The sequence below is a fragment of the Rhineura floridana genome, chromosome 8 (genome assembly GCF_030035675.1).
Source record: "Rhineura floridana isolate rRhiFlo1 chromosome 8, rRhiFlo1.hap2, whole genome shotgun sequence".
Classification (NCBI taxonomy): Eukaryota; Metazoa; Chordata; class Lepidosauria; order Squamata; family Rhineuridae; genus Rhineura; species Rhineura floridana.
The window spans coordinates 36922779-36938429 of NC_084487.1; the positions used below are offsets into that span (position 1 = coordinate 36922779).

At 43.0% G+C, this 15651-nt stretch overlaps 1 protein-coding gene across 5 annotated transcripts in view; it reads left to right on the forward strand.

Annotated features, from left to right (window-relative positions):
• The window catches only part of C8H12orf75 (chromosome 8 C12orf75 homolog), a 45415-nt gene extending 32010 nt beyond the window's left edge, over nt 1-13405 (forward strand). For 2 of the 5 annotated variants that reach the window (XM_061638918.1, XM_061638917.1), the window contains exons 3-7: nt 4914-4949; nt 7808-7887; nt 8454-8499; nt 11622-11664; nt 12239-13405. In XM_061638918.1, coding sequence (XP_061494902.1) covers nt 4914-4949; nt 7808-7887; nt 8454-8499; nt 11622-11664; nt 12239-12355 — 322 coding nt within the window. In that variant the 3' untranslated portion in view covers nt 12356-13405. Of the gene's footprint in view, nt 1-4913; nt 4950-7807; nt 7888-8453; nt 8500-11323; nt 11547-11621; nt 11665-12226 lie in introns of all 5 variants that reach the window. The other 3 variants (XR_009764385.1, XR_009764386.1, XM_061638919.1) reach the window with 3 other exon arrangements.
• The last annotated feature ends 2246 nt before the right edge of the window (nt 13406-15651 follow it).

A 15651-nucleotide genomic window follows, 5' to 3' on the forward strand; every position in this document is an offset into this window, starting at 1 on the left:
TCTAAGGCCATAATCCCATATACTCCACGTGCCCCTATTAAATATATAGGGAAAGTTCCTGTCTTATTGTTGTCTCTGGTAAAACTTTGTCCCTATTTTGCCTTTTTAGAGAAGCCTTTTAAGCCTTTTAAAACACTTGTTAGCAGGCAGACAAGCACTAGAATTCTTCAAATTCCAGCCTCTTTTCTGGGATGCCAAGGCAGTAAATATCTGAATTGTGTGAGGATCAGAGGTGGGGACACTCCGGCCCAGGGGCTAAATGTGGCCCCCCAGAACTCTCTACCTGATCCTTGGGACTGCCCAGGCCACGCCCTTCTCCAAACCACACCCCTCACCAGCCCTGCTCTGGGCCCTCCTCGAGTGATTTTACATGGCTCAAAAGTGCCCTTGAACCGCAACAATACTTCTTATTTGCCTGAATAGAGATAAAAATGTGGCGTGTGTCTCATCACCCTGTTTGCCACACCTGCCACTGGTATGTGGCCCCTGGAAGGCTGAAGGACTGTGGCCCTTGGGCTGAGAAAGGCTCCTCACCCCTGGTGGGCATGTAGCTTGATTCTTTGGTGCATGATCAGGGGCTTGAGCTACTCCACTATGAGGAAAGGTTACAAAATTTGGGGCTTTTTAGTTTGGGTGGGTGGGGGAAAGTGAGGAAGGGGACAGAGGTATATTTAAGTATACATAGCGTGGAGGAAGTGGGTAGAGAGAAGTCCCCTCCCCATCACAATATAATACCAGTTCCAAAATACTAGAATCAGGGTCATCCAATTAAGTCGGATGGTGGGAGGTTCTGGACAGACAAAAGAAAGTCATTTTTCTCACAGCTCTTCAGTGTACTCCCACTGCTGGTTTTTGTATCTGTATACGATGCAGAACTATCCTGTAGTTTCTTCTGAAATACTGCAGTTTGATGCATTTCCCCCCAGGTTAGAACCGACTTGAAAGCAATATTCAATACGCAGTGAAGCTTAAGTGTATACATTTGAGATGCCTACCTTTCCTGCAGGTAGTGGCAGTCCAACCTGTCTGGCGTCAGTGTGAGCATGTATTGCGGAGGAGCATCCTTCTTCCCCCCTGCCTGCTGCCTTTGCCTTGCCCTAATCCTGTTGACTCAGAACCAAGGCTGCAATATTAACTGTGTCTACTCAGAAGTAGGTGCCACTGAATTCACAGGGGCTTACTCCCTGGTAAATGGATTAGGATTGCAAACTAACAGAGCAATGCAACTCAAGGGAAGCTGGCATAAGTTGGGCTGGAGCAAGAGAAGCCAGAGTAAAGTTCTGCCAGATTCAGTTGCCATTCAGGTTACTTTGAGTTGGCTGAACACCGGCTCAGCTGGGAGCAGCTGACTGTTAAGTCATAATTGCTTTATACTGCCTTGGGGATCAGAGGCCATATGGCTCTGAATACCAGTCACTGGAGAACAACAGCCTTGCTTGTGGGTTTCTCATAGGTTTCTGGTTGGCTGCTGTGGGAAGCTGACTAGAGAGGGCTCTTCTTAGATTCACATTTTTGTGGATATACTTGGGCCCCCTATGCTAGTGCACTGATTCCCTCCCCTCCTTCACGCACCCAATAACCAAACAGTAAATGTGGCAGAATATGTTTTGAGTTGTAGCTATTTTGTGGCTAGAGGCAAACAGCTGTATGTTCCTCATAGCCCCCCCCCAAGAGCAGTAGTGTAATGGCAGATTCAGAAATACAGGGTCTCTTCATGATAGTCACACCATGCCCCTCACAGTCGCACCCCATTTCCACTTTCCCTCATCTCTCTTTTCTCTGTGTCGCCTCCGAGTCCGCACTCCACATCCCTAGGAGCCAATCAGCATCAAGGGGAGGCTGTGTGTGTTAACTACTAAGAAGAGTCTTCTCAGTGGCTGATTCACCTCCTTTCACTCTGATTGGCTCCAATAAGCAGTAAAAGGACAAGGACTCTTCTCAGTGGTTAACATGCTCCCCTTTCATGCTGTTTGTCTTGTACATAGGGACCTGGCTGGGACTCTGCTCCCAAAAAAGTGAAGGGTCTATGACTCCCCGTGATCCCAGATGACACCCCTGCCTGAGAGTTGAAGGTGGCTTGGAAGGAGCTCACTTTCTCCTTGGATAAACAGGTTTTATACGTTTTTTATTGAGGTGGCGGTGGTTGAAAAGGAATGTGTGTGTACACCATGGGAAATTAAGCCGCTCTTTAAAAAAAACACCTTTGTCTGTCTTCAGCCTATATGTACAATCAGATCCACTGTGAGATTAGACACTTTTTTAAAAAGGAGGAACAGCTTCTAAACTGAAAAACACATTTAACTTGATATCGTATTTAAAGCTGAGTTAACTTGCTAGGCTGCAGTCCAATACATGCTTGTTCGGAGTAGCTCCTGCTTATTCCCATGCCTAGCATCGGACTCTGTCATTCTTTTATGCAATATATTATCCTAATTGCTAAACTTCTGAAATGAGAAATATCACATCAAAGCATTTTTGTAGAAAAACCCTCCATGATTCAGAGATTGCTTTAAGGGTAAATGGGGACATCCTACCAGTTGATTGGCTACTTTGCTGTTAGTGCTTGCAATATGTGGTTGCACCACATGGGGGTGTATTTACTGTATATAACAGGGGTGGCCAAACTTGCTTAACGTAAGAGCCACATACGATAAACTTCAGATGTTTGAGAGCCACAAGACATGAACAAATATTACACACACGTTTTTATTGTTACATGCACATTTTGTTACAAAAATTTTATGTACGTAATAATATTTATTCATGTATGTAGTTTTTAAACTGTTAATTTCTATACACATGTCTATACCAAATGTTTTCAAAATCCTGAATAATTATTGTTTTAACTATATTGAGCATATTTAATACGGTAATGAACTACGTAAACATCTAAGAAAAATATGCAAATAAAAGGGGTAAAACAGATATTTTAATTATATTTATTTGTCTTAGTAAATATCTGGTCAAAACATGGAGGAAAATATGTAAACCAATAAAATTAGAGATCTTTTAATCAGATACCACCTTACAAAATTATAGTCTTATCATAATATTTTTATGACACAAACAGACATTGCTGCAATTATCAGGCTATTTACCGCTAATTTATCTTTGTATTCTTCCAGTTTGTGGTCTTTTATTTGAATATCAGGGAATGTATTTACTCTCCTTTTGAGATTGGGAAAGTAACTGAAGTTTCTTGACAATATGTCTCTTTGAAAAACTCTTATTTTATTCTGAAAGCTGAAAATTGTCTGAGTAAGATCAGAAACAATCTTATCCTTCTCCTGGAGTGCCAAGTTGAGAGTTTGTTGAGAGCCGCACATATATGTCAAAGAACCACATGTGGCTCGTGAGCCGCGGTTTGGCCACCCCTGGTATATAATCTTTAAGCACAGAAGTCCTTTAGGTCCTTCTAACACTATGGGTAGAAAGACCTGTTAAAAAAGGTGAACCTTAATATAGCTATGTTGTGGGAAAGAGGAAGGTCTTCATGTACCCCATAACTTGCTGATTTTCCATTTGAGTAGCTAAGATGAGACAAGCTTATATATATTTGCCTTTGGCTTTAACAGTTTGCATTTGACACAGAGGCTGCTATGTAAAGCCAAAGCATTTTAATCCCTGCTGTTTTCAATGGGAAAAATTGCTTAACCTTCCCACTGAGAGCAGGCTGATGTAGAAATGCTTAACTGTGGCTGGTTTGTGCTTGGAAGTTCTCGAATTTCCTTTTGTCAAGCAGTTATAAAAATTTACCACCATCTACTATCCAAATGTTTCAATTGCTTGCTTTCTCACACGTCATGCTGGCATTTATTGATTGACTGACTGCAATCCTAACCCCACTTATCTAAGAGTAAGCCCCTTTGAATTCAGTAGGACTTATTCCTGGGTAGACATGGTTAGGATTGTGCTATTTGGTGTGTGTGAGTTTGAGTTTCTTGCATTGTTGCAAGGTGGTCGTGGGCAGTGTGTTTTCCTTTCCATTAAACATTTCTCCAGTGTTCTGCAGTCTCCCCAGGTGTCTGCACTTCCTGATTTGCACTGGCGGCTCATGACCATTGAGACTGGTAGGGTGAAAGACAGGGAGACCAAGAGGAGATGAAGCCCAAGCTAAAGACAGCCACTGCCACCTGCTGACAGGTTGAAAATAAGAAGGCAGGCTGAGATTGGTTGGGCAGTGCCCCTTCTCCCTAATGGAGCAGCCTCCCATGCCAATCTGAAAACGGCCCACACAAGACATTACGTCATGATGCCTTCCCCTAAGCTTTAACTGAAGCATGGGAAACCAGGGGTGCTGGCTGCTGCACCTGAAACTGGCGCAGTTGATGATTTTGTTTAAGGGAAGTCCTGCCATTAACCTTTTAAAAAACAACTCTGCACTGATTTCTTTAAAAGTAAAAAAAAAAAGACTTTACTTTAAGAACACCAGCAATGAACAGCTGTCAGATGCAAAGCAGGCCCCCTCCCCGTGCTCCTGTGCTTACCGGAAGGCCCAGCTGAAGGGTTTTCAGGAAGTATGGGCACCCAGGAAGACTATAGAAAGCAGACCTCTGGAGAGATGATTTGGAGAACGATAGAAAGGCCACTCACAAGCACCTCTTGGCCAACTTCAAAGTATGGTAAACATGCCACCCCACATATCACCCGTAAGAATTTCACCATTTCCTCCCTCACCTTTCATGTTTTATTTTCTAATGCAATTTCTTTTCTCACATATTGATGGAGAATGGTGGGGGAAATGCAGGCGAGATTTTTGGCCCAGTGCTAGTTTAGAATCTATGAGTTTCTCCTCTCTCTGCTCTATGAAGTAGGAGAATGAGTCATGAATGATGTTGGCAAATGAAAGTTTTGCTGTAGACAGACCCAAATCTGCCTGCTAACAACCTTTCTTGTGATTTATGTCATTGCAGAACAGAAGAATCAGTATCTGAAGATGACAAAAGGAAGTATGTTGTCATGGACTGAAGTTGTGCGATCAAAAATTGATTGCTAATTCATGTCATGTTTATTGATTTATAGTATTGTACTTTTGAATTTGTATTTACTGCAGTTTTATTATATTTTCTCCTGTATAATTCTGTTCATCGTTTTGGGGGCTTTAGCCAAAAAGCAGTATACAAATAAACCAATGAATAAATGAGGGAAGAACACAGGGAAAGAAATGTTTTTTAAGTTATTATCCCAAAGCATTTGCAACACCTATTCCTTGGATGTGTTTGCACACAGACTCTGATCCCTGCCCCCACCAACATATTGTTGTCATCAGTTGATTTTAATTATATTTTGAATTTTTAAAGTAATTTCTTTTAACTTTTTTGGAAACTGTTTTGACATTCTGTTGACAATCAAGCAATATGTACACTTTGTTAATATGGAAATTAAAGTTTACAGCAATTAAAATATGGATAAATAAAAATCTCAACCTTTACTTTACCTTCCTGATTCTGGGAAACAATTGTAGTACTGAAGGTACTCTGTTGGAATAAAGAATGCTGCATAAATGGCCCACAATTAGCCAAATTCTTTACACAGAATGTGTAACCAGAAGCTGTTATGGGTTATTCCGAAGGGAGCTACTCCAAAGGGATGCTGAACGGAGGGCACAGGATTAGAGCGCTTAGCTGGGTCTCCCTCGCCAATGATCAGGCAAACAAACCTCTATGGTAGTCAAGGGCTAATTGGTAAAAACACAGAGAGAGGGGTGGCCAGTTTTCTAAGACCCAGCAGCAACCAACGGCACAGTCTTGTCTGCAGTGCCTTGAGAGCAGAAAAGTGCTGTGAAGGGAGGAGCTGACCTGAGCGTTGCGTGATGAGAGGGAGGAGAGAGAGTTGAGGTTGAGAGTGAAGAGGCCAAGCCTTAAACAGTGAGCTGCTTCTGCTATTCTATAACATTGTTGAATGCTGTATTTTTCTGTACTGCTGGGATCCCTTTTCAATTTCATCTTTTCATGTCATATTGGGGGCTTTTTAGTGAGTAAGTGGAGACATGATAGAGGTGTACAAAACTATGAATGGAGTGGAGAAAGTGGACAGAAGAAAGTTTTTCTTCCTGTCTTGGAGCTCTAGAACTCGATGACATCCAATGAAGCTGAATGCTGGAAGATTCAGGGCAGACAAAAGGAAGTAGTAGCTCTTCATACAGCACATAGTTAAACTATGGAATTCACTCCCACAAGTAGTGATGGCCACCAACTTGGATGGCTTTAAAAGAGGATTAGACAAATTAATGGGAGATAAAGCTATTACTTGCTACTAAGACAATGTCTATATTCTGCTTCCATTGTTGGAAGCAATATGCCTGAATGCCAGTTGCTGGGAATCGCATGGTGCTGTTGCACTCTGGTTCTTCATGCAGACTTCTTGGCCAATATGAGAACAGAATGCTAGACTGGAGGGGCATTGGCCTGATCTAGCAGGCTCTTCTTATATTCTTAGTAGCGGATGGCCTTGAGCCCCCTCCCTTTCTGGAATCTCGGTTCTCCAGTCTGTGTACACGCTGTTCTGCATGTTTCCTTGGAAATGTTTAGATATTACTTTGGAAAATCTGTATCTGAACAGAGCCGGCGCCAGGCACGACTGGGCCCTTGGTCACTAGCCTGCCATGGGCCCACAGTGCCCGCCCGCATGCACCACCTACCTCTCCCACTGCAGTGAATGCTGGGCACACTGTGCGCACATGCCTGCCATCAACCAAGATGGCGGTGAGGGCTTCCCTAAGGGGTTAATGCTTCCGCTACCATCTTGGTTGATGGTACGCATGTGTGCTATGTGCATGCACATGCCTGCCATCAACCAAGATGGCGGCAGGGGCATCAGACCCTTAGGGAAGCCTCGGCCACCATCTTGGTTGATGGCAGGTGTGTTGGCTATTAAACTGAGAAAGCAGAGGTTAAATTTCCACAAGTGAGCTACGTGACTTAGCAGCAAAAGTTGGCAGAGCTCGAGCCATCTTCAAGGACACGTTGCTAAGAAACCTAGGCTTGGGCAGCTGGCCTTATCTATATAGAGGGCCAGCAGACACTTATGAGTGTGGGGGTCGAGGAGTTTGTACAGAGAGAGCTTGTGATATATTGTCAGTAAAGTGACTCTTAAAACTTATTGCTTGTCCGGCTCATTGCTTCAACTGGCATCTAGCCTGTCACTATACTGTTCTGCATCCTGGGCATCTGCTTGCGCCAGATACAACATCCAACAAGGTGTGCATGCGCAGTGCACACAACATTCACTGCAACAGGAGTGGTAGGTAGGGTGTGCAGGTGGGTGTCACAGGCCTGCTCAGTTGTATGAGGGGGTGCCTGGGAGCTCCCTCTCTGCAATTTGCGGCAGGGTCAGCTCCCGACCCTGCCACAGATTGCAGAACAGGAGTGCTACCTCCCATCTGAAGGAGGGGCCCTCAGCCAGGGCCCAACCTGGCTGTCCTCTGGCGCCAGTCCTGATCTGAACAATGCATGTGAGAGCTGGTAGGGTGTAGTGACTAAATGACTGAGCTATGACTAAAGGACTGAACTATGAATCAGCAATTTGCAAGTTCGAATCATGTCTCATCCAAGAATGCACTAGGTCACCTTAGGCAAGCCGCTCCATTCCAACCTCACTCCACTCTCCCCAACTACAATATGGATTATAATAATATGACTTATTTTACTGGGTTGTTATACAGATCACATCCAGATAACGCATGTGAAATGCTTTCAACAATGGAAAGCCCTACAATCTTTAGTAGTAGTAGTAATAAGTGTATAATTATATAGGTAAATGTTTACATCATCATGATGTCCATATCAGTGTTTTTTTCCCCATGAAGGAACTATGGGGGTGTTTATGTTGGTCTACCAGCTGATGCTGCTACCAAGATTTCCACCCAGACCAAGATGGCACCTAAAGGTACTTCTTAAAACAATGTTTTTTTAGCAGCACAAGAGTCCTTGTATTTCTAATTTATTGTAGTGCTAAAACAGTCATTTTAGCGTTTGCAACACTTGACAGCAGTCATGTTTGCCACTCAGATTTTATTAGATGAACTTTGCCAACCTGGTGCTTTCCATATGTTTTGGACTACAACTTCCAGCTCCCCCCCCCCCCGGCCAGTATGGCTGTGCTGCCTGGGGTTCATGGGAGTTGTGATTCAAAACATGGAGGGCACCAGGTTGGCAAAATCTGTATTAGATGGTTGCTTCTGTTCAGTTACCACCAAGCATTTTATTGGCTCCTTGCCATTTACAACTGTTTTGTAAACAATTTCAATATCTTCTTCAATGCGTTTCTTATATTACATATAAAGGCTTTCAAGGTTAAATAAATAGTGCTGTAGCATTATTATCATTGTTTCTTAATTCTAATAACCCAAAGATTTAAAAAGTTTGATCTCAAGCTTAGATTTGTTCCTTGTCTATTCATGCTCAACCTTCAAAAAATTGCTTAAGTAACTATATCTTTTTTTTCTTTTAAAGAAGAGAGACTGCATTATCGTAAGAATACTCCTTACTTCGTAACAAGGCAAAGAGATGACAAATGCAATGTATAAGTTAACTTAACTGTGTGGTCCCATGTTGTTGCCTTGGTAATATGCCAAGGGACCTCAGTAAGGCTTGATGGAAGGCTGCTTCTGCTGTTCCCATTTTTTATTTATTGGAGTGCACTTCCCCATCACTCCAGTGATGAAAAGTGGGAAGGTTATATTCCCATGCCTACTGATCAGTCAGACATAGATCTGCTGACCTACTCCCAGGTTCTCACCATCTGTGTCCAATTCATGTGGGTTGGAGCTGAAACTTCTTGGGCAAACTAGATTTGTTTACAGGAGATCTATCCCATAATTACATGTAAGGTCTAATTTCTAGAACAAAAAGGATCTGCAGGTGTGAGTAGGTAGACCCACCTTATGCCTGCTGCATAACTTCCCTGTAGCCTTGTCCCCTGAAAGCACTTTTTTCTCCCTCCCACAACATTATATGAATTTGGTTCAGACCTGGGTTTAAATAAATGCCAAGCTGAGACACGTACAAGAATTTTGCCTTTGCATGCATACCCTTCACTCCTCCCTTCATAGCACGCTTTAATAAGCCAGGAGAGCTCTAATTTAACCATAGTTTCACATTTTCTACAAACCAGGAAAAAGTGGTTGTCAGTTTCCAGGAGGGGGAAATCATTCTGACAAAGGGCCATAGCTCACCTGCTTTGCATGAAGAAGATCCCAGATTCAGTTCCTGATGGCACCTCTATTTAAGGCTGAGGAAAATGCCTGCCTGAAACCCTGGAGATCTGCTGCTCCTCAGTGAAAACAATGCCTAGCTAGATGGACCAAGGGTCTGGATCAGCTTCCTATTTTTCTATGTCGCTTCAGAACAATCCAGGAACGTAAACCACAGTTTTCCGTTGGTTTAACATCCTGGCTCGTTCTGAACTTGGGTAACCATAGTTTCCTGGTTTGGATGAAACAGGAATCCTAGTTATGTAGAGACTTTGTGACTTACTGAGGTATATCAGGAAGGGAGGAGCAAAGGAGTTGTATACGCTGTCAAAGGCCTCATTGATATCTCTGGTTAATAAGCCAAGATGTGATTACCTAATGTGGTCACTGTTGCATCAGATGTGGCCCTTAAGAGAATGCATGCGAAAAACCACAATTACAATTCCCCAAGTTCCTTGGGAAACTGGGGGACTTAAATTGGTTTAATACATATCATTTATGTATTGATTATAGTTATACTAGCAAAATGCCTATCATTATGATGGCTGGGTTGTGTCAAAGGAGGGCATTCACTATCAGTGGAGGCCACACCACACACTCTTAGGGGTAGTGGATCTGTTTTGACCCTAATGTCTGAGTGCAGCAGCACTGAATTTCCCCCAAAGGGATGAATGGCAGCTATTTGGTAGTAGGGGAAAAATTAAAAGTGCACTCTGAGAACCCACTGAGTTACAAAAGGGTGTTAAACCTGTCTCTGGTTCTGAAATGAGGGTGATGTTTTCTGCCTGCTCAGCTATGTTCCAGGTCATTAACAACAACATATATATTCTGCAAAATAGATGGGCTGCTTTCACACTGCACTTTATTCCATTAGTCTGATGATTTCTGACCTGGTAATGTGCACATTATATTTGATCTTTCACACAGCGTACAAGCTAGCTCCGGAATTCTAGTGGAATGTAGTGCAAGTTTAGTGCAAATTTCCATGATAAATGATACCAGAAATAATCCTTTAGCAAGGCTGGGAACCTGGAAAATCGGGGGAGTTTTTTTGCTAGCTGCAGCCACTCACTTGACAGGCATCCCAGCATGCAGTGCATTCCCACCCTTCAGTCGCTCAGGGTTTTTTTGCCTGCCAAAAATTGTACTGGTATTCTAGCAGCAGCACAGATAGCAGCAGCACTTCCCACACATACCCCTGTGTCGATACAACTAAAATAATTTAAAAAGTCAGATCCTAAAGAGAGAGGGCTTGCATGGTGATGGGAGCCCGTAGAACTTAGACCGCCTACACAGTGGGGAACAGAGCACATGTGTAAAATGGGTGAGGGACGAAAACAAGCCATGTGAAAGACAGTAGCGCAAAATGCCGGTATATTGGCTGAAAATGCTGCTGTTCCTTAACGCAGCAGGTACTGCAGTGTGAAAGGGATTTTAGAAATGGGGAAAAAAGCGCTACCTTTTTAATCTGTTAAATTAACGCAGTCAGCCCCATGTGTGAAAGCAGCCATGGTAAAGCTGATCCTGGACTACACCACTTTAGGTTGCAATGGGAAGTTGTTTAATGTTTGAATGCTCTCCTGTCTCAAAATAGTTTCACATTTTTCAAACCAGCATGCCAGAGAGAACAGTTTGACCTAGTGTGTTCCTTGTTAGGCTGTTTTGCATATTCCTCTCCAACTGGGATTGGGGAACATTTGATCAGGCAACCCCCACCCCATATGAAATAGGAAAAGCTTTATTACTTGGTTCTTCAGAATGTTATAAACTGGTTCTTTGTCTAATAGAACTTAGTGGGAGCCAGCCCTTATCTGCATAAGCCCTATCCCTTTGTTTTGAGTGCCATTTCTTGGCATGACAGAGTTCTGGGAAGTATATATTTATACTTATTGCTTCTGCTCATATTTTGGAAATTTTAGAGAGAATTTTTAGTGGCCTCCCATCCAGGCACTACTCAGGTTAGCGTCAGTGACTTATTGAAGCCACAGCATTGCTTCTAGACCTTTCACAGAGATATGGTCTAAGTCTTAATTCTGCTCTAAGTGTATGGTCTAAAAGCATGGCCACGTGAAGGCATTTCAAGCATCTCCTTTGGTCCAAGTCACATGGTACCCATCTACATCTCTGCAGGTCCATACGGTTGGTGTGAGGAATCATATGCTGTTTATGTGACTATAATCCATGCTATGCTAGGAATGGTGCCCATTTCCCAGTGTCAAGACACAGCTGCACCATGCAAGCCTCCTTTGGACCATAGCTGCTGTCCTATCAGCACAGGAGTCTAGCTTGGGTTGCACAGTGGCTCAAGGGCTTGCACCAGCACTGGAAACCTTGCTGTGCAGAGGACCATGGGGTCAGTATATAAATATCTATTTTTTAAAAAATCCAACATGTTAATTCTTTTGTAAATGGTTTCCTCCCATTTCAGATTAGAAGACCATGAACGCTCTGAACTATTCGAGCAGTTAGAGGTAAGCTATAGTTTAACGCCATTTGTGACTCTAGAGAGCCACATTTCTACATGGGCAACCTATTGGGAGGCCCACATGCCAGGGGTGGGTGGGGCCAGAGGTAAAAAGTAGAGAGAGTTACAGATGTGACTCTTGAGCTTTGTACAGTAGGCTACAGTCCTTCTGTGCAAAAGCCGGAGATTGACACCCACACCTCTCCATCCTCCATCCAGATAAACAAAATGCATGATCACAGTTCAAGGACACAAGGATGACCTACATATATGCATGCTTCTTAATCGCTACAAATTCAGTACAGTTCAGTGAAACTGCTTCCTTTAAATTGTATCTGATTTAAGTTTTACATGTGGGCAACAGTGACAAATAGGGTTGCAAATTTCTCTCCTAACAGAGGCTCTTGAAAAGCAAGATTATATATAATACTAAATAAGAATTTTTGGACTGTAACTGCATCAAATGTGTATGTTTGTGGCATTGCTACTGCAATCACAACTGCCCTACTTTGTACCCCTGTACAATGGCCGTTATTACCCATGCACCGTTCCTTGTTTTTTTAATTCAGTTATCTGCATAGATCACACATCGCAATGGAATGCAGTGCTGTCTTTCAGCTGAAGATTTACATAGCCAGAAGAGTCAAGCCACAAAAAAGCTTCTTTGCTGTGAAAGTTACAACTATGGATCAAGCTGAATGCTCAAAATGGAACTGAAGTGTAGTATTGTGCTATATGGATCTTTTTGATGTCCTCTAATGCAGCATTAATTAACAGATGTATGATGGGCATTTCTGCACAAAAAGCTGACGCTGTTGATCACCAACACTTTGGCTGTAACTACCGATTTTATGGATGACAATAGGTCTATTTTTCTTTGGCTACTTTTGATAGCTTTTATATAAGGAGACCATGACTACTGTTCACTCAAGTGTTCCTAGACTAAGGGTAGTGTAAATTAACTATTGATTTACTCCAGAGTAATATATTTGAGAAATATATTCAAGCTATTGCTGTGGGAATTTGGAGTTAGGTACCGATAGGCATTGTCAGTTCCTTCTAACTACCTGCTTTTATACTGTGAACCAGCTACTGAAGTTGACATGCCATTTTTAAAATATATAGAATTGTTCAAGAAAACTTCTTTCACCAGAAATCATTGCAATATTTTTCAGTGAGATGCTTACCTACCTACCTACCTTTCTTTTGGTTTGGCATTAATCCTTGTAAGTATTAAGCACTGGAAGTAACCACTGCTTCACAAAATAGTCATGTTATGTCTTCCATTTCACATAAATAATGGTGGTTTTTATTTTTATGATAGAAGGCAATGACAGGAATAAGCCTCTAAGCATTGCAGTAGGCAAATGGCATTCATTTATATAGGGCTTGCAGAGAAATAATGTGCAAACCCCGTTGAAATAAATGACACCTGTTCAGCCACAGTGCTTAATGGGCCATACTCAGTGCAAAGTTTAACAGAGACCTGCACACCTCTTAAATTGAGATATTTTGATCAACTTCAGAGTTTTGTATCTTAATCTTGTTAATGGCAGCATCACATTAAGGGGATATAAACAAGACTTTGTTCCAATATGTACCTTTTACATACCATACTGTTAAGTGACCCATTATGTGTTCAGATGCAGTTGACTTTGTACTGACTATCTTTCCATGTAGCCCCACTCAGTGCTTCTGCATGACTGAAGGGGATGTATTAAATTATTAAAGCATTTTTTTTGCATAGCTCTTGTGTCATCTTTTTTGGTTTGAAGATGGCACCTGCCCCGCCAACTCACTTCCATAATGCACATGATGATTCTGAATTGGTTGGATTTATTCATGGACTTCAATGCTGTGGACTACCAAGCAAGCAAATCTTGAGCATAAATGTAGGGTAGGAGACTAAAGAGATTGTGTTGCAGGGTCAGGGAATGAAACTAGTAGGTATTATACATCATAAGGCAGCTACCCTAAACTCAGTCAGATTATTTGTCCATCTACTCCTCTGTGGTCTATTCTGACCCGCAGCAGCTTGCCACACTCTCAGGCAGTGTGTCATACCCATCATTTTCTATCTACTCCTTTTAACTGGCTATGCCAGGGATTGAACCTGACACCTTCTCTATGGAAAAGGTGCTCTAAGACAGCTATGCCCTGTTTTTGAACTATGGGTCCTACATATCATAGGGAGGACAAGCACTGTGGAAAGGTTGAAAGAACTCTGTAGGTGTGTATGTGGGTGCAGGGCTGGTGCCAGGCATGACTGGGCCCTTGGGCACCAGCCAGCCCCGGACCCAGAGTGTCTGCCTGCACATCCCACTTACACCTCTTGCATCATCTCATGTGAATGACATGCGCGCATGCCTGCCATTAACCAAGATGGCATTAGGGGCATCAGCCCCTGCCACCATCTTGGTTGATGGCAGATGCATGCACAGTGTGCATGGCATTCACAGGAACAGGAGAGGTAGGTGAGGAGCATGTGGACTTATTGACTCCCACACTGTCTGTACTGGGGTGGGGTGTGCCTGGAAGCTCCTTCTACATGATCCTTGGCACAGTTGAGAGCTAATGCCACGGTAGATCGCAGATGAAGAGCACTAACTTCCTACCCTAAGGAGGGGCCTTTCAGGCGCCCCTCTGGCCCACAGGTACCCTCAGCCAGGGCCCGATCTGGCCACCCTCTGGCACTGGCCCTATGTGGGTGGCTGGCTCTCAGTGTGCTGTTGGACCAGGGAGACCAGGGTTCAAATACCCACTCAGCCATGAAGCTTACTGGGTGACCTTGGGGCAGTTACAGTCTCTTAGCCTAACCTACCTCACAGGCTTGTTGTGAGGATAAAATCATGTACGCCACCTCAAGCTCCTTAGAGGAAAGGTGGGATATAAATGTAATAAATAAAATACACAAAGGGGTCACAGCTCTTTGCTGCCAGAGGGAAGGATGAGAACTAATGGGCTTACGTTGGGTGACTACTATAATGTGCTCTACATGGGGCTACCCTTGAAGATGATTCAGAAACTGCTGTTAGAGCCAGTGGGAGCCAAGTTGATAAGTGGGTCAGCCAGCTGGAATCATGTTACTCCAATTCTGTGGGACTTGCACTGGCTCCCAATAGGCTTCTGGGACTAATTAAATGTGTTTCTGTTGATGTATGAAGACCTGCATGACTCATGACCTAGGTACCTGAAGAAGTGCCTCTGCTGGTATTGTCCTGCCTAATTGTTTGTTTATTTAAGAATTAAAATGCTGTGGTCCTATCTGTTTTTCTGCTCTTCAGGTATGGTGGCCATTTTGTGCTATGCCACATTCCCATAGCAGCCATTTTGTGTTATGCCACACTCCTACAACAGCTATTTTGCGACTGGCACCCAACGCACATTCTCAAAATTCCAAAGTGTCAGCCAGCCAGAAGAAAGGTTGACAACCCCTGTGTTAAGGGGTAGCTGAAGTACATGATATAGTCTTGCATCTGCACAGCACGTTATGGCAAGAGCTATATAGTTGTTTGTACTGGATATTAATGTCTATAATGCAACATTAGTTATCATTGAGAAGCCAGCAGACAGCAACAATCAAGGCTGGAGGTTCAAAGACATATTGCCCTGCTAAGACAGCAGTAGCATCAAGTTTAGTTGAATGAGGCCAAGGGGCTGCTTGAGTTTTGTGCAGTTGTGAAGGCTTTTTGACTATGGAGTGATAAAGGGCACCTCTAGACAGTGCTGCCAGAACTGTCTAGAACTGTGAACTTAGAGCTGCTCATGCATGTAGGGTTTTTTTGCAGCATCCACAAGACATTATCCTTATCAAAATGCTATCCAATATCCCCCCCATTTAATATGGATCTACTGTTTTCACTTTTTACAAACTAGATTTTCTGCAGAAACTATACATCCAGATTAAATGGAAAAATAATATGGGAGAGAGAATGACATCGTGTGGATGCTGTGAAAAACTTCAGTGCATGAATCAGGACCAGGGTTGGGGAAG